This window comes from Larimichthys crocea, chromosome III, assembly GCF_000972845.2.
Source record: "Larimichthys crocea isolate SSNF chromosome III, L_crocea_2.0, whole genome shotgun sequence".
Classification (NCBI taxonomy): Eukaryota; Metazoa; Chordata; class Actinopteri; family Sciaenidae; genus Larimichthys; species Larimichthys crocea.
This window is the reverse complement of record NC_040013.1, coordinates 36,447,712-36,465,582: the sequence shown is the minus strand read 5'-3', so window position 1 is coordinate 36,465,582 and position 17,871 is coordinate 36,447,712. Positions and strand designations below refer to the sequence as shown.

The following is a 17,871-nucleotide window of genomic DNA, read 5'->3' as shown; positions in this document are numbered from 1 at the left end:
GTGTGCGCGATTTACAGGATTGCGTGATAAGCCACAGGACAGGTCTTATACGACTGAATCTAGTGCTCACATTTCAGTGACCTGTTGGAGTACCATTACATGGTACATGAGGCTGGCCAAAGACCTTAAAGGTAGGTCACTGCCACATTGGGCAGGGGAGAGAAGGAAACAAGGAGTTAGTGAAGGAAAAGCAGAAAAGCAAGTAGAGCAGAAGTAGAAGGAAATAAAGAGAGAGACTGAGAGAGAGAGAAATAGAGAAGGAAAGAAGTAGTTAGTGAAGAAAAGGAGGGGAGGAAGACAAGGACAGGTAGAAATAACGAAGGAACCAAAGAGTTAGTCCATAAAAGGAGGCTGGTAGGGACACAAGTAAGTAGCAAAGGGGACAAGTAGGAAGTGAAGGAAAGGGGGAGGTAGAAAAGGACAAGGATTTTAAAGAAGGGAAAAAAGGAGTTGGTACATAAAGAAGACTGGGAGGGACGTGAGGACGTAGCAAAGGAGATAAGTAGGCAGTGAAGGAAAGGAAGAGGCAAATAGAGAGAGTTCAGAAAGGAAACAAGTAGGTACTAAGGAAAAGGAGACAAAGCATAGATAGAGGCATAGATATAAAGTTGGAAAGAAGAAAGACAGAAGTATATAAGGAATGAAAGAGTGAGGCACAGACAGGCAGAAGGAAGTGGGGAAGGTCATGACAAGGTATTGAAGGAAAGCATGTGGCATAGAAGGCCAGCGAGCCTTAGATAAGGAAATAAGGAGCCAGTTAAGGAGACCAGAAGAAGTGGGGAAGGATAGAAGTAGGAGGTGAAGTGCAGGAGGAGGAATATACAGAAAGATGGAGATTGATTGGTTGGTTGGTTTGTGGATTAAACTACAACAATGCTGAGAGCTTCACAGACAGACTGAATGCTTTCATTCAAAAACATGTCTTCCTCTGTCGCCCTGCAGGCAAAAGATGTGCACAATCACATTTTGACCACTGGGTGGAGCACTGAGACTAACAGTCCATGAACACACCAACGTTGGTACCAGGACGGTGTGGAAAACATTCGGGAAGTCTTTAAAAGTCTTTTGGTTTTTCTGTTTGTTTTTTTTCTGTGTATGCACGTGCTTGTGAGAGGCAGAAACAGTGAGAAGCAGCTACAAATAGATGCAGAGGAGAAAAAAGGGTGTGTAGAGATTATTAATGGTGGATCGTAGGTGTAGAGACATTTGATAAATGAGTGTATGCAACTAAGTTGTCTCTGGGCACTTGACCCTGTGGTCAATCTTGCCCATAGGGACCTCAGGAGGCCTGGAGAGGTCCAGGCAGTCAATTCAGCGATCAATTCAAACATTGTTAGTCATACATGTTGGTCATTCATCACCATCTCATTCACAATCGTTTTCTCCTCCCCTCTCACCTTTGTCCTGTGGCTGCGTGCTGGCGATGATCCATTTAACCAGGCAACACTTCATCAGAGCTTTTCGAGAGAACCGCGGCTTCTGCCACTTCCCAGAATCCTTCACTCTGCCCGGCGCAGGGTCCACGCCGTTGGCATCTCCCAGCAGGCTGCCATCGACCACCTTGCCATCTGCCTGGAGGGAAGGAAAGGAGGGAGAAAGGAAGGAAGGAAAGAGTGAGTTGAGCTCAATATGGTAATTAAACAAATCAGACTAAGATCTTTAAGCAGGAGATTATGTCAGTGCCGGGAAAATATGATCAGCCTTTGATCTGGCAGCATTTCAGGAACACTTTAAAGAGGTTCAAATAAGGTTCAGCTCAGCACATCTGTTGCATATTATGAGTTTTTGGTCCACTTTCTTGCCACTTGGGGGCTGTTGACACAAGCAGCAAACACAGCATTGTTTCACTTCATTAAGGTGACATGGTGAACTTGTTAAAAAACACTTGCTTATTTACATATTCAGCACTAAGGGAGCAACATATTTCTATCCAACTGTTGAATTTGAGTCCAAGATTCACTCTCATTTAAGCTCAGTCTTCACCAACTCCTGAAAGTATAATCGTTAAACTCTTTAGCGGCTCCACAATGTTCCCCAGCTAGTCACTAACTGTGGCTGTCTGCTGCAGGAGCAGTGAGAGTGAACCAAAACTGTAAAGTTGCAGACCAGTTAGCCAAAACAATGAGCTGAAAGACGCTAAAAAACACAAATAACGGCAGCTTAATGTGAAGAGAACTGCAGACTTGTGAGAAAGGCACCATTGCTCATGTAAAAATAATGATTAGAACAGCATTAAGTGTTTATTGGGTTGCTTTTACATTAAATCTGATGTTTAATCACCATCTTCATGTAGTTGCTTCAGTCACCATATGGTCTTGAAAATGTTTTAATTAGGATGGATTACAACAATTTGGCTGCAAATATTGTAGCTCACAACAATCCACGCACACTGAATGGACACAGGAAAAAGAATAAGAGAGAGCCATCTTTAGTTGTAGAGAGAGATGATGGTTGATTTCCACTTCAAATCTGTGATAAAATTAGCAGGATGTAAACCTTGACATCGTGTTTTTGTTTTTTTTTTAAATCAGGGTGACAGCGAATCAATTTTAATATTTTAATCACATCTTGAAACATCTATTACCCACAGAGATGAATTTAAAGCCTGTTTCTGTTCATTTTCATATTCAGCTCCAATTTATCATCGTGACTCTTACTATGCAAGACCAAGCCCCTCCGACTTATTCATATTCAGCGTTTATCCTCTTTCATCATAAACTTGACATCCAAGTTTGTTTGGGGTTTTTTTTTTGTGCTAAGATACTTTTCAATCTCTCTCATTCATATCTCAGCATAATTTCAGTTTCTTTTGCAGCAAAACACTGATTTGATCCGATGTGATATGATTTAGTGAGAGCGTCTTTTCTTAAAATGTCAAGAAGCTCTATTAAGCTGGTCCTGCTGGGTGCATGCAAAACACACACACAGACACACACACAAACGCTGGAGCAAGTGAGGGGAGGAAGATGAAAGAGGTGAACACAGAACAAACAGTAGCTCTGTTTACTCTGTGGGGAGGAGAGAAAAGCAAAAGATGACAGAGGAGGAGAAAGAAGGACATGAGAGGAGGGGGCACACACAGAGGATTTTAAATGGCTATTTCATCCCATGGGAGACTGACCGGACAAATCCCTTACTTTTCTTTGAGAAGAACAAGGACTGCTCATGTTCCTGGTAGCACTGAAGGCAATTAACATAATGAACACTGGCCTATCTGAGAAGAAAAACAAAGGACGACCAGAGGACGGAAGATAGAGGGGATGGAGATATGAAAGCACTTTGCCGGGGAATACATTTGCGAGGCTATTTCGGTGCATCTTCCACATGAACAGACGGATAAAAAGAGCAAACGCTAAGAGAGGAAAAAGGCGGGAAAGGAGGAAGACTGTGAGGAGAGAAATGTACACAGGGAGGAGTGAACATCTGCATAGATACACAGAGTTGAACTGGCTCGTAACATAATGACAGCACACCGAAATGGAAACAGATGACAGGAACTATTCTATTTATCCCAATATCTATTTATTCACAGATCAACAGTGGCACAGCAGAGAACAGTAAAATGAGAAGAGGCATGAGGAGTGAGCTCGCTTCTTCAGAGAAGTAAATTAGAAGAAATTGTTTTCAAAGTGGAAGTCTCAAATTGGAGAAGAGGAGACCATGAGACAACACACACACACACACACACACACACACACACACACACACAGTTTCAACTAGTATTTTTTATCTCATGTTCCTTCTTAACGCTTCAGCTGGCTTTGTCCTGAGGCAGCACTTCCCTCTTGTAATGTCTGCACAACATCCTCTGAACCAGAAACACACACACACTTTCTATAAGGCGGAGAGTCTCCATCAAAGCAAACACAGAGCAGTGGCGCAGTGCACATCGCTATGCTCTGTCATAAATTATTAAATATCAGTCGCTGTGTTGTTGGTTCAATGAATGTTGGTTTACATGAAACGTAAACTCTGGCCTCATTACACTATACCCAACAGAGATACAGAGGACCAATTAGTTCAACCTCTGGACATCAAGTACAAAAAATAAAAGTAAACTCAGAGTGTGACATACTGATGTAGATGTTTACTAAAAATAGACTGAATGGGGGTGTCGATGAGCTCAGTTGGTAGAGCATCTGCCCTATGTATGAAGCCTTGCTGCAGTGGCTCAGGGTTCGAATCCGGTCTGTGGCCTTTTTCTTCTCCATCTCTCTCTCCCCACATTCCTGACATCTCTATCAAAAATAAAGCTTGAAAAAAAATAGACTGAATGACCACAGCCTTGTCATTGAGACAAACCCAGAGAAAACAGACTTCAGGAAGAGGTAGGAACAGACAACACTTCCTGTTACACTACAGTCTATATGTCTTCGATACAGACAGAAACATCGAATTCTTGAAATGAAGCTCAGATATCAGGTGTTCAACACACTCTCAGTCCAAATCAAAATTCAATGACTCTAGCTGCTAAAGTTGCTGTGTCTGCTGTTTGGTGCTGGAGAGTGTGCACTGGGTCAGAAAATCAAAACAATGAGCTGAAAGACACTAAAAAGCTCAAAAGCTTTGAGCTGAGATGAGTCCAGTGATAATTATCTGCGGGTTTGTCATCACAAGCAACACACATTCATTCATTTCATCTGTTGTAAATATAAACATATTATTAATATTATATCAATTATAGCGCTGGTTCTCAAACTATGATACATGTATCACTGGTGGAAGGAAACCTCCCTCTAGTGGTACATTTGTTAGGGAAATCTAGTTACAAGCTTTAATGTGATGTTAGTGATCCTTAATGGGTGTAAAATGAATGGTTCAAAAACACTACAACCATGGCTCCAAACAGGAAATATTAGGAAGAGAAGTACAGATCAGAAGTACATTTTTACACCTTTTGAGAAAGTTTGAGAAACACTACATTATAGCATACTATATTGGATATTGGATGGAAAAGAGGAACATTGATGCTGTTAGAATGAAGAGAAACAGTGATGGAAAGGGAATAGAATGAAAGAGAGAGAGAGCTGTAGTCTTGTAATGTCATATTAGCAGCTGGGAGTTCCCATTATTAAATTATATGTGATTAACATTTCACCAGCTTACAGCAGAGATCCAGCATGTCTCTCTATTGCTCATGTTTTGCTATAATGTCCCAGCTCACATGTATTCAGACTTTTTCTCACTATGACTCAAACTCCACTCCAGGGAAAATCCCAGAGGCACAGAAGATGTAAGAAAAAAAAACACATACTCTGAAGCAGTCACTGAATGTTTGGCCTACTTAAATTATTCCATTTATTTACTGAAATCAAAATTTTATGAATTTCCTCGTCCTTGTGTTGATGCTTATGTTTAGACATTTAACATTCAAAGTTTTATGAAAAAAAATAAAAATCATATGTATCTCAATGGAATCTTGAGCAAATATTTTAATCTGATGATCAAATATATCAAAATATCATTAAAGGGATTGTGCCTTTAATCTCCTCAGCCAACATTTGAAACTTAAAGCAACATTTTGTAGGAATCAGTCTTTTTGCAATTTAACCTAGTTTCAGATTGTGATACCCCTGCTTTAAATATATTTGTTATGATTTTATTACTTATGATCAAAAACTAGAGGGATGATTACTTTGCTAACAGCCAAATATAAAACAAGTACAACAACACAAGACATAACAGCCAGATAATATCACTTACTAGTCCAACAGCAAGAAGTAAAGTTTGGCATCTGTCTTTCAGCCTTTTATTTCACCAAGCTCTCATCAATGACTAAAAGTCAATCCCAGATTTGCTCTTGTCTAGCGGCTTCTTGCTTGCTCACTCTGTTTTTTTCTCTTCTTAGCTTCCTCCATGGTTTAATTTCTTCTCCTCTGCCATGATCCAAGTTGCTTGCTTGCCCGGCTCTGGTTCTGATGGCCATTCACCACTTTCACCAAAATCAGTCAAATAGCTGGTGGTGTGCGACTTAATGACATTTCTCCTGGGTAGGAATGAAGCCATTCACCTGATTACACATCAGGGTAGCATCAAATGATTTATAATCAGTTATTTTATGCTAGAAAAGTTACATAATATTGCTTTAATAACCTAAACAAAAATATAAATGCAACACTTTTGTTTTTTCTCCCATTTTTCATGAGTTGAAGTAAAACGTCTGACACTTATGTTCACACACACAAGATTTATCTCTGCCAATTTTATTCACAAACTTGTTAAAAATCCATGTTGGTGAGTGCTTCTTCTTTGCCACGTTAACTCATCCACCTGACAGATGTGGCATATCAAGATGCAGATTAAACTGACTGTGACACAGGTGTGTCTTGAGTTGGTCACATTGGACACATTTGAAGTTCAGCTGATCAAACCAAATTCAACTTAAACTCTGGTTTTGCCAGACATATTACATTTTTCATATTTAGCTACCTGATTTTTCTGCACATTGTTCTGTGAGAATAAAGGAAGGAGATACAAAGAGAAACATTTGTTAAACTTAGCGGATCAGGATATTTATTTGGAACCTGATCCAAACTGGCAATTGAATCCAGCCTTACTAATATTAGACACGCTCATTTAGACACAACAGCCAAGCTTTGCTGAGAGTTTGTTGTTTACTGTGTCTGCATTCTATGGGAAAATATCACGCTCTTGAATACGTTTTGGCACAGAGCTTTCAACAGTTTTATCATAAATTAGCTTTTGTCTGTGCAGCTGCACTACTCGAGTTTTATATTCTACCATTGTTCGAGATATCTAAGGTGCACAAACAAGAATGCAAAAATAACCAGGCAAATGTATGTGAGACCACACAGATGCATGCATAACACATCTATAGACGAGCATTCAGAGCAGTGACATAAAAGTGCAGACTATAAATACACACGGACTCAAAGGCATTCACAAATACACCTCCCTTTACATCTGTCATACATTCAACAACCGCCCACATGCCTCACTGCAGCATAGTGATACCGTATGCACAAGTTGAAACAGCCCTCGGCAACTGGCAACCCAACAATCCTGGGTTGAATTAAGTGCAGAACTGAACAGAGTCTCCCAAAAGCTTAGGCCACTGGATAGTGTACTTGATTGGATACTGGTTGAAAATGTGAGCTATAAAGTTAACAGGGTTAAGTTTAGAATGACGGTATCATGTATACAGCCACTAAGTCACCAGCTAGAAACTGCTTTTGTCTATCGCTATCTAAAATCAAGGACCCATTGGTTTAACAATTACAACTGAGTAAACTGCATCATTGCAAACTGCATATGTGTGCTGTGCATGAACTAAACCTTTTTGGCTGATGCTTACAAACATATTTACAAAATGATTTTCTTCCCTACTCATTCAATAAATCCACAAACTGCCATCATTCCTGCACTCTTTTTCAATTTCAGTATCTATTTAATGTGTAAGACTCCTTCATATAATTCTAAGAATGAGAAACAGTGGACACACACATCAACATCGGCATGCATACAATGGAAAAGGTGAACAACAACAAGTCATTTAATCAGCCATCCATATTAATATTTATTATGTCTCTTCACCCTGAACGCCAATCTGTCCTTCATCCCTCCATCGCCTCACCTCTTCATTCCGTCCAATTTATTTCACAGTCAATCACTCCTTTTCCATCTCAGCTCCACCCACACACATACACACGTGCGCACACACACACACACCTCACCCTTCTCTCTCACTATAATGTCACCTGTCACCAGACTACAGTCCAGGTGAAGTAGAAATACCAACTGGGATCTATACACAAGGGAGGTAGACTCAGCCTGTGTGAGTGTGAGAGAGAGCGAGAGAGAGAGAGAGAGAGAGTGTGTGTGTGTGTGTGTGTGTGTGTGTGTGTTTGTAAGCCCATGTGTGCTTGCATATGTGTGTCTGCCTCCTTCTCAGGCAGGAGGAGGAGCACAGTGACAAGGACTGACAGCACAAAGGCAGAGATACAGTAAATACATGATAAAAATTCTTGCATATAAATTCTACCATCTGGGATTTCCCGCAGAGGAAGCTGAGCTGTGTACGAGAGCAAGGTGGTTTCAAATCTCTGCCATGCAGGCGTGAAGTAGCATGAGAATGACACACAGATTCACAGGGAGTTGGCTCAATTGTTGGCGATATGTGTTGACAAATAACATAGAAGAGATTTGTATCAAAGTGAGATGGAATAAAGCGATACTGAGAGTTATATAATGATTGCCAGTACAAAAAACACAAGGTTGTGTTCTTCTCAAATTTATGACAAAGTGGCAACAAAGGTCTAACATAAATATAGCTACATTATGAGAATTAAGATCAACATCCAGTACTTTTGAAACTTGAGCTTCCAGGCCTGTTTCCCAAAAGCTGTGTTTAAGTGCTAATTTTCACCAGCAGATACGTCAGTGACATGAAAGACACAGTGCTGTTAAATCGGTTACAATTTTGTCAATATGATTAGGATGTTTTAATGAGTCACTGACCATATCTGCAAAACATTCATTGACAATGTATTATGGTTTCTTTACACTTTCTGTAGCATCAAGAGCAAAATTCAGGTTTTTTTTATTATGTTTAGGCAATTGGTTGGAGAAAATTCTGGCCTTGGTTAAATAATAAAAGAAGTCAACACTGACAAGCAAAAGACAGGATGTTTTTACTTTTTAAATATTTAAATGAAACCAAATCTCAACCACAGTCCTTTTGTTGCCCAGACTTAACCAGGATATGAGCCATGGTCTCTGGTGTCAAAGTCCTGCATATTGTACACTCTTACATTACCTTCAAAATCAGCAAAACAAATTAGTACTATATTAACACAATTTATAGAAGACTAGGTTGAGTCCTTGAGTCCTTCACAAACCAAAAAAAAAAAAGTTTTGCCATTTATTACACTCAAGCCATGTTTACCTAAAAAGGACCCCTGTCAGCTGTGTGAATAATATTAACTCTTGTCTGCCTGGAACAAAGGTGTTAAAAAGTGTATAATTACCTGGAAATAACAGTTTTTGTTACCTTAGAATGAGCCTTCTATATCTACAGATATCACGTGTCCACGTAAACTGCAGTAGCACTACTACAGTAGCCCAGAAGTACAAATGACACTCTGGCTCTTGATTTTGTGTTTCATGGCCACACTAGAAAACAAAAGGTGAAATGGGAAGATTGCAATCCACTACAACACCAGTGCTACAGTGTGTTTTTGACTGTTTGTAAAAAAATAAAATATGTCATGTCATTTTTCTTGATAAGTACAAAACAACTCAACAAGGAAAGAACACAGAAAACCAACATTGAAGCTGACACAAAAAAAATATGTTGCTGTGGAAAACAAAAACAAGACGAGTTGCTTGACAGCAGAAACATCCAGAAACAGCCTCACAGATGGCAGTTTGGATGATTGTTAGAGTCTGACTGATGAGCTTTTGGAAATGTGCCATCTTATAGCCAGCAGAGCTGTAACCTTTAGTGAGAGTTTGTAGAAAACATCTACATTACAGTACATAAAACTATGATTGTCCCTATGAGGCACCTTACATGAAGCCTCCTGCATCCTGAAGAAAATATACGAACAAGCTGATGGTCGAGAGCTGATACTATTTGTGTCCTGACTGCTTGAGCCTCTCAGTATGGCTGTCAGTGTGAATCAGAGTATCTGTGGGAGGATGGCACATCCATATGGACTGCATGCTGTTCATGTGTGTGTGTGTGTGTGTGTGTGTGTGTGTGACTGAGAGAGCGAGAGAAAGAGTATTATATTGATGTGTGAGCCTTCATGTGGAGAAAGAATTAATACTCTAGGGAGGCTCAGAGCAATAGAGGAGCCGTGTTTCAATTATCAGCTCCTCCTCCTCTTTCTCCAACACACACAGACACACAGACACACACACACACACACACGCAAACACGCACACACGCACGCACACACACACACACACACACACACACACACACACAAACATCAGATCTTGTCATTCCTCTTCATATAGGTCAATCAGAACATTGACAGATAATACAGAAAACTGTGTACGGACATCACAACATTACTTGATTAGTGATATTACCTCAGCATCCTTTCAACTCACTGCATTTTTCCCTTCTCAGTCAATAACACTGTGGTTGTGTGTGTGTGTGTGTGTGTGCGTGTGTGTGTGCAGCCCTGTGTGTGTCTCTCTTTATGCACACTAACTTCATTATGCTGACGAGAAAAGAAATTCTCCATTTGGACCAATTTACCATATCAAAGCTCATTTACAAGGATAAATATGGTGGAACTATGGTAAGTTAAAATGAAATTTTCAGCAAGAGAAGCTAAAAAGTCTTCCAGTGTACTCTTTCTCTGCAGTGCTCTGGAGAAAAGCTCTCTCTGTGTTTGATGTTGAAGTTGGATCAAAAGTGTGTGGTGCCCATCCCTGTTCCCACTTTAAAGGATACAGTTACCAGACCTGTTAAATTATTTAAATCTACCAATCACTCCACCTATTGAACAGGTGGGTCCCTCAGACACTATATCAGGTGCAGCACAATGCATTGTATGAGTGTGTGTGTGTGTGTGTGTGTTGCCGTCAGCCTGTCTGGTGTAATGTCACTGATCTGTGCTGGTTGACTGCTTTGATTGACGTGCTGCTTTGTGGAAAACTGCAACATCAGACTGAGCCTCTTAAAGGAAAGGTCCACCATAAAATACTTGATATGTGAGCCTCAAAATCACAGTGAGAGGGACGTTAAAGCGTCTTTATGAGAGAAGAATAAGAGAAGTCCAACTGTGGGTTCAACTTTTCAACGTGGGTTCAGTAATTGATGAATAAGCAACTAAACACATGATCTCTTACAAGCTATGGCAGACTCAAGCAAGAACTGAACACAAGAGAGAATGGTAATAATCCAGAGTTGCTGACTATAAACTGACCATATGAGACCATATGTGGTGAGAAGATGGTTTGCAGTGGAAATACTAGATGTTTGTTGAAAAGGAGTAGGCGACTGTAACCTTGTGAGGCAGCTGGATGAGACTGTGCAAGAATCCATCTTGTCCGGTTTCAAGCGATGCATTCGTGTCTGAATACAGTGGTTATGCCCCAGTCAGCATCCCATGAGCAGTGCTTCATTTGTAAAGCGGGAGGTCCCGGAACGCAGAGGGTGGGTGAATCCGGAGACTCAAAAAACAAAAACTAGGAACGCTGTGCGCACACACCGAAATTAAACTAGGTATGTTAGTAACAGTAACAGTTATCAAGTCCTGACAGAGTGTAGATTCACATGTTTAAGGCTTTATTTCGCCAACAAAGAAAGACAGTAACCGTTTTGGCCACAAATGACAACGCTCAGAATAAAAGGATGGACTTCAAACGCTCTCACTCGTTCGCTCTCACTCTCCCCACACACGTTAAGGCAACATACGAATCAACAATGAACACATAATACATGGATTACAATAAATTGTCATAACCAGCACAAACACAGCAGAGAATAATAATAAAGACTTCATCTTTCTTGCACCTTATTTGTTCAAAAAAGCATCCATAGACCCCCTAGGCGTCTACTTCCCTGCTTCTCTCTCTACTGCTCTGGTCCCGTGCAGCTCTATGCCCTTTGGCAATCCAAGACTTCACATATGGAATGGGATTGAAACGGGTAAGCGCGAGCCAACAAGGCAAAGAAAGAGTCCGTAATATGCAAAGAGAGATTTTATGGATGTCTTGTCATATGAGAGAAATCACTAACAACACAGATATCAAAACTGAAGACTAAACAAACTTTTATTATTTTAATTAATTATTCTTTGCTACTTTGTGACATGGAGATGGTGGATCCAATTAAATATCTGCCGGAACACTGGATCCAATTAAATAGCTGCCGGATCCAACGTCGGAGGTTCCAGATCTTGTTCCGGCATGTTCCGGCTCAAATTAAGCCTTGGGAGCAACCACTGGCAGCAACAACATGAGCTACAGGCATGGCCTAACGCTATGTATGTGTGTGTGAGACGCATTGTCTGAGAGGTGACTGCTTGAAAAACAACAATGGGTGTTGGTAAAAAAGTTAGTGTAGATGCTCCTAGCATCAGTTATATCATAACTGTATTACATCATTGACATAACTGTATTACATCATTGACAGAAGAGCAAAGAGCAGCACTGAAGGCTTTTCTCAATAGAAAAGATACTTTTGCTTTTCTTCCAACTGACTTTGGTAAAAGTTTGACTACGTCATTTGGATTGTTGATCTGACTGGTTGAAGTTCACCCATGATATGTGGTGATAGACAGATTGTCTTCTGGCTTTACTCTGGTATGGAGCAGACATAGGTTTAGATAGCTTCCCTTTTTTCACTTATTTTACACATTTCTATGAACCATAGTTTGATTGATTAGTAGTCACCATCCACCTAACCTCTCTCGGACACAGAGTGCTGACAGCTATAAAGAAATAAAACTAGAAAACAACAAGAGCAAACCACAGCTAACGATTGAGACAAGATGGCGAGGGGAAGGAACTAAATCTGGTGACAGTGAAACTTTTTCCAGTGACACTCCCGTGACATAGACTTCAGGGCAGAAATGATAAACAAACTCCGCCAGGATCACACACAGGTCATAGCTGAGAAAGCTGACATGGCGCACAGATACTCAAATACCCTCAATCACATGCAACAACAATGAGAGTGCCACAACAAATCTAAAACAGAAGTGCCTGCCCTGTTTCAAACACTTTTCAACTTCCTAGATGGTTCTGTGTAACAAACCTTAAGTCAGGTTAAGGCGACTGAGGCTTTCTTCAGTCCCTTAATGTCTTCACTGACAGATCACAGTTCTTTTGGTCTCTGCTTGGTACGTCTGTACCTCCATAGTCTCAGGTGAAGGCTCAGTAGCTACATCTTAACTTCCTAATGTTCAACTATCGGCTTCAGCTTCAGTCCGTCTCCTAAACAGCTGAGTGCTGTGGTTTTTGAACAAGTAAACAGGAGTAAATAGTGCTTTCCTATGGGACTGTTTTCAGCAGGGTGTACATGAGACTGACTCGAAATAAACTGCAGTGCCAATGTTCATTACAGTGAAGGAACATGTCATCCAGTGCAAGGGTTTGGTAATTATGTGCTTCTAAGTTTCTGGACAACAATGGAGCTCAGTGGCACAGAGGAATGAGGTTTATTCTACACAGACAACACTTGTTAGTAGAAGAAGTAGATGAAAGCAGATGGCAGACATGAGATCACTAAATCAAGTCAATTCAAGAAAGTAAATCTTGGAACAGGCTGTGCCTTTTTCAACCTGAATCTAAAATATAATGGTGTTTTCTATGAGAATATGTCACAGCCACTCACTGAAAATGACTGAGAATGAGCCAACAACTACAACCCGTATTGATCAATGGCAAAAAATGAGTGAGTCACACACTCAGATATGAAGCCTCACAGCGTGATTTCATTCAAACACCTGCATGTCAATACACCAGAGAGAGGAGAAAAGAGAAAAATCTAAATGTTGAAGAGTGGTGCCGCTGCAGTCAGATTATGACAGCTGTCAAACTGCTGCTAATAATGGCTGCTGATACTAATACTTTTCTTTTTCTTAATGCTGAAATTTGACTTATGTTTAACATTTAAATACATAGAGTGTACGAGTTGAAGGTCACAACAAATAAAAATGAGAGCTTTAAACATTAATTGGCCACTGTAATAATAATTAATTAATTGTTGAAGTCATTATTGAAGCAGAAATACCAACATTGGTTCTCTAATGTGTCAATTTGCTGCTTCGTGATATTAAATTGATGTTTTCTGACATTGTTTCTGACATTTTAAAGCAGAAATTGATTAATTCAGAAAATAAAGATACCAGAGCTGCAACAATTACTCAATTAATGATGATTTTGACATAGCAAATATGGCAAAGAATTCATCCGATGAACCTTCTTAAATGTGAATATTTTGATGAATCAAAGATGTGAAAAAATAGAAAAACAAGTGCAGTCGCACGAGAAAAAAAAAAGCCTCCCTGCACACACTAAAGCCTGCAGCTCTCCATCTGATCATGTTTGTGTGATTAATCGAGTAGTTCACTGACTGACAGACTGACTCATTGACTGATTGATGATGAGCCTCATCATTCACAGAGAGGCTTTCCCTCATCCTTACATCCTGCTGAACACTGGTGTTCATGCAGATGGGAGATGTGCATCCAGATGTGAGTGTGTGCAGGACAACATCATTTGTCTTCTGTCAGTGATCTTTACTGTATCTTTGCGTCCATGCACAAAGAAGTAAACTCTGAGATTAAACACAGGTTGCAGTTTTTCTCCAAGTAAATGGTGTGCAAAGATGTCGAGCTGCCATCCTTTCTGAAAGGACCTCATCTGCACTAACAGCTTTTCCTTGTTTCCCAGCCCTTCTATGATTCATAGAGGGGAACCTCAACCTGAAAGAGATCATTCTGGGAGCAATAATGAGCACTGCATTGCAAGGTGCTGGAAGTCACTTCAGTGGGGCTGGGCTTTCACTTTTCAGTCTATTAGCTCGGATTTAGACTCAGAGGCTGCTTGTTGCTGAGGACAGATCTGCCAAATTGTTTCTTTAGCCAGGAGGCAAACAAACAGAGGCAGAATTACAAACACAATCTTCCTCCTCTCACCAGAATTAAGGATTTAAGGGAGACTGTGCGGATTTAAAGCCAGACACAGTCACGCGTGTTTCGCTTGGAGCCACATGAGGAAGTCTCCCCACTCAAAATATACTCACATGAACCACACAGGCTTAAAAATTGACGGAGTGAGAGGGAGGAAAAGTCGCGGTGGAAGACGTGATGCCAAGTGACACTTGCTGGAAGCCGTCTGCAGAGGAGCGTCTCCTCCTCAGCCTCCAGCAGGGCTGCAATTACATAACTAACTCCGAAACTCATCTTTCGGCAAAAGTGAGAGAAAATGATCCGCTGAGGGTCGAGAAGGAATTTAAATAATAGATAAAGATATCATTTAAGCCAAGAGTAAGATTCAACTTAAGACGCGTTTTTTTTTTTTTTTTTTTTTGCTTTTTGCTTTCACCACCTGCAAAAAAAAAAATATTTCAACATGTCGTCTTTTCACGTCGGATCATAGAAAAGGATCATATCTGTGTCTTACCTGCATGTTTCCTCCGTGTTGCAACACTGATGGCTGATTTCTGCCCGAGTGTGTCCTCTCCGCGCGGACCCTCAACCTCCGACTGCCGCTCCACTGCGAAGGAATGCGCGCGCGCACACACATTCACGCACGCACGCACGCACGCACGCACACACACACACACACACACACACACACACACACACACACACAGAGATATATAGATATATAAATATATATATATATATATATATATAATATAGATATAGTATTAGAGAGAGAGAGAGAGAGAGAGAGAGATGGGGGGTGGGGGTGGAATGAGGGGTGCAGCCAGCCTCAAAGGACACAAGTGGACCTTCATCTTTTACAGCGTAATGCTGTGAAGACAAAGTCAACAGGCGGATTTAATTCTCCTGATCTATCAGCCTGAAATCTTACCTGCAGGGGGTGAACACCTGGACTCACGCTGATCTGGAATATCATGAATGCACTGGGTTTTTCTTTGGATGCACATGTGGTTCATCTGTATTTTCTACCTATGTTGTTGTCTTCTTTTATTATTTTCCTTTTGGATTTTTTTTTTTTGTCTTTAATGATTTAGATAAGGAGATAAAGATGTAGTTGTACGAATGGACACGTCCATTTAATAGGATTACTTCTCAGGTTATTGCTCAGTCACTCTTTTCTTCTTTATCTCCTCTCAGCTTCTTCCCTTAGGTCTTTTTGCCTCTGTCATCATGTCAGCTGCTGAGCCTGGTTACTTGCCCATCTCCGGTTCTGGCATGACACTGGCTCCATTCCCTGTCAGAAGGCCAGTGGTCCTCCTCAGTCCAAAACGCCTGTGGTACAAACACTAACACTCCCACTGTGCTCTGTGCTCTGAGCTCACAGTCTGGGCAGCCTGACTAACAAACTGAGCTAACATCAGCTAACAGGAGCTACAGTTCGCAGCAGTTTACTTTACTGTCCATCAATAAACTCTGAGAGAGAGAGTTGATGCATAGCAGTCAGAGGACATCAGAGGAAAAATCAGACAACAATTTCTCAATATAATATGATCCAGTATCAAATATAAAATACATATGAAATAGTTGGTGGTGTGGGGCTTGGTGCCATAAAGTGTTACATACTTCTCACGGGTGATTGTACCTGGAGCACAAAGTTACATACAGTAGAAAGAGCAGAAACAGGTGGACAACTGCAGAGTGGGAAAGCCAGAGACACCATTCACCACATTACACATCAGTGTAGCATCAACGTGATTTAAAATTATATGGAAGAGAAGTTACAAAATCTTGCTTTATAAAGGCGTTAAAAGCTGTAAATAATGTCTTTATTAGTAGTTACTGCATTATCTACTTTCTGGTTTGTCAATCAGTGATAATCTATTAATAAGAACAATCATTTGAATGATGTATATCCTCCTCCATCATGACACTTGTTTTGTCTTTTCAGCACTTATCATCAGGAAGACCACTCCAATAGACCATTTAACCACCTACCTAGAAGCAGCATATATAACTTAAACTGTTTATAACACATGATAATGTAGGTGTATGTAAGCGTAACCACCTATGAAATGTTCATAACTTATGAACAGTCAATGAACAGTTAATGAATACTACAACACACCTGTAATCATTTTAAACAAATAGTTTATAGTTGAAGTGAGATCATAACATGTGTCATAATGGTGGAGGATATACATCAGCCAGACTTGGCACTCTAGAATTTGTTGTTATTAATGACTTATAACAGCTCTATAGCCATTAGTAAATTAAAAAAAATATTAATTCCAACTTATAAATCATTTAAATAGAGTGCCTTATTGGAAAGTCCTGCTGCAGCAGCCGTGCAATAAATATTACATTTACACAGCTTATCATGTTCAGTTTATATTCAGACTGTCATTGAGGGGCAGATTCAATGACACACTGAAATTTGTGAGGTTATTTTTGTATAACATATAATTTATGGTGTTGAGATTTATAATAGTGCTTGAATACAGCTTTTTTTTTTAAATAACAAATTCATCACTATTTTCAACCTTTTGAAATCCATTCAACTTTCATCTCCTCTGAGATCACTGCGGCCAATTTCAGCACGTCAAGTAGAGAGAGTGTGTGTGTGAGAGAGAGTTGCATTAGATTACAGTACATGATTGTCATTAGAGTGATTGGTACAGAAATGCAATTACAGCCCTGGTGGAGAATCTGTGTGCTTGGTGAGGAACTGAATCAATTTAGGTGACCTTGGCTCTCTGTGAAGCTGCCCGGAGCAGAGGAAGAGAAACGAAGAGAGACTGTAGCAAGATGCTAAATAGCAATCAAGCCAGGTCAAGCATCCTCAAACATAACGCTGATTGCATAATGAACAGCCAAGAAATGTAAATAGCCTGTAGGATAAATAAGGAAAGGCCATCTGTCTAATCAAAGTTCTTCCTACCGAAGCTGAAGGCACATTTCCATATGTTTCCACAGGAGCCTGACAGCACTATAGAGGTCATTTTGAGAAAATACATCCAAATAGGGTTTCATTTCAAAGTTGGCCTCCAGTATATCCACTAGTAGAAATAAAATTAAACCTACTGTTATAAGAAATGATGCTAGATGTAGTTGTGGTAAACAGAAAAGTTGGAAATTATCACCTGGGGGGTGCTGACACACACAAAAAATCCCTGCAATTATCCTGAATATACACAGATTTCTGCTCTTTATCCTCACATCACTGTACTTCACTTGAGTACACATTTAAGGATCCAAAAAGAAGAATACCAAACAA

The 17,871-nt window shown here is 40.2% G+C and overlaps 1 protein-coding gene across 2 annotated transcripts in view; it reads right to left on the bottom strand.

Annotated features, from left to right (window-relative positions):
* Positions 1–15,223, bottom strand: part of kcnip3b (Kv channel interacting protein 3b, calsenilin) — a 41,242-nt gene extending 26,019 nt beyond the window's left edge. The window contains exons 1-3 of one of the 2 annotated variants that reach the window (XM_019264528.2): positions 15,112–15,223; positions 1,398–1,572; positions 1,362–1,364 (exon numbers count right to left, since the gene is read on the bottom strand). In XM_019264528.2, coding sequence (XP_019120073.1) covers positions 1,362–1,364; positions 1,398–1,572; positions 15,112–15,117 — 184 coding nt within the window. In that variant the 5' untranslated portion in view covers positions 15,118–15,223. The remainder of the gene's footprint in view (positions 1–1,361; positions 1,365–1,397; positions 1,573–15,111) is intronic. The other variant, XM_019264530.2, reaches the window with a different exon arrangement.
* Positions 15,224–17,871: the final 2,648 nt, after the last annotated feature.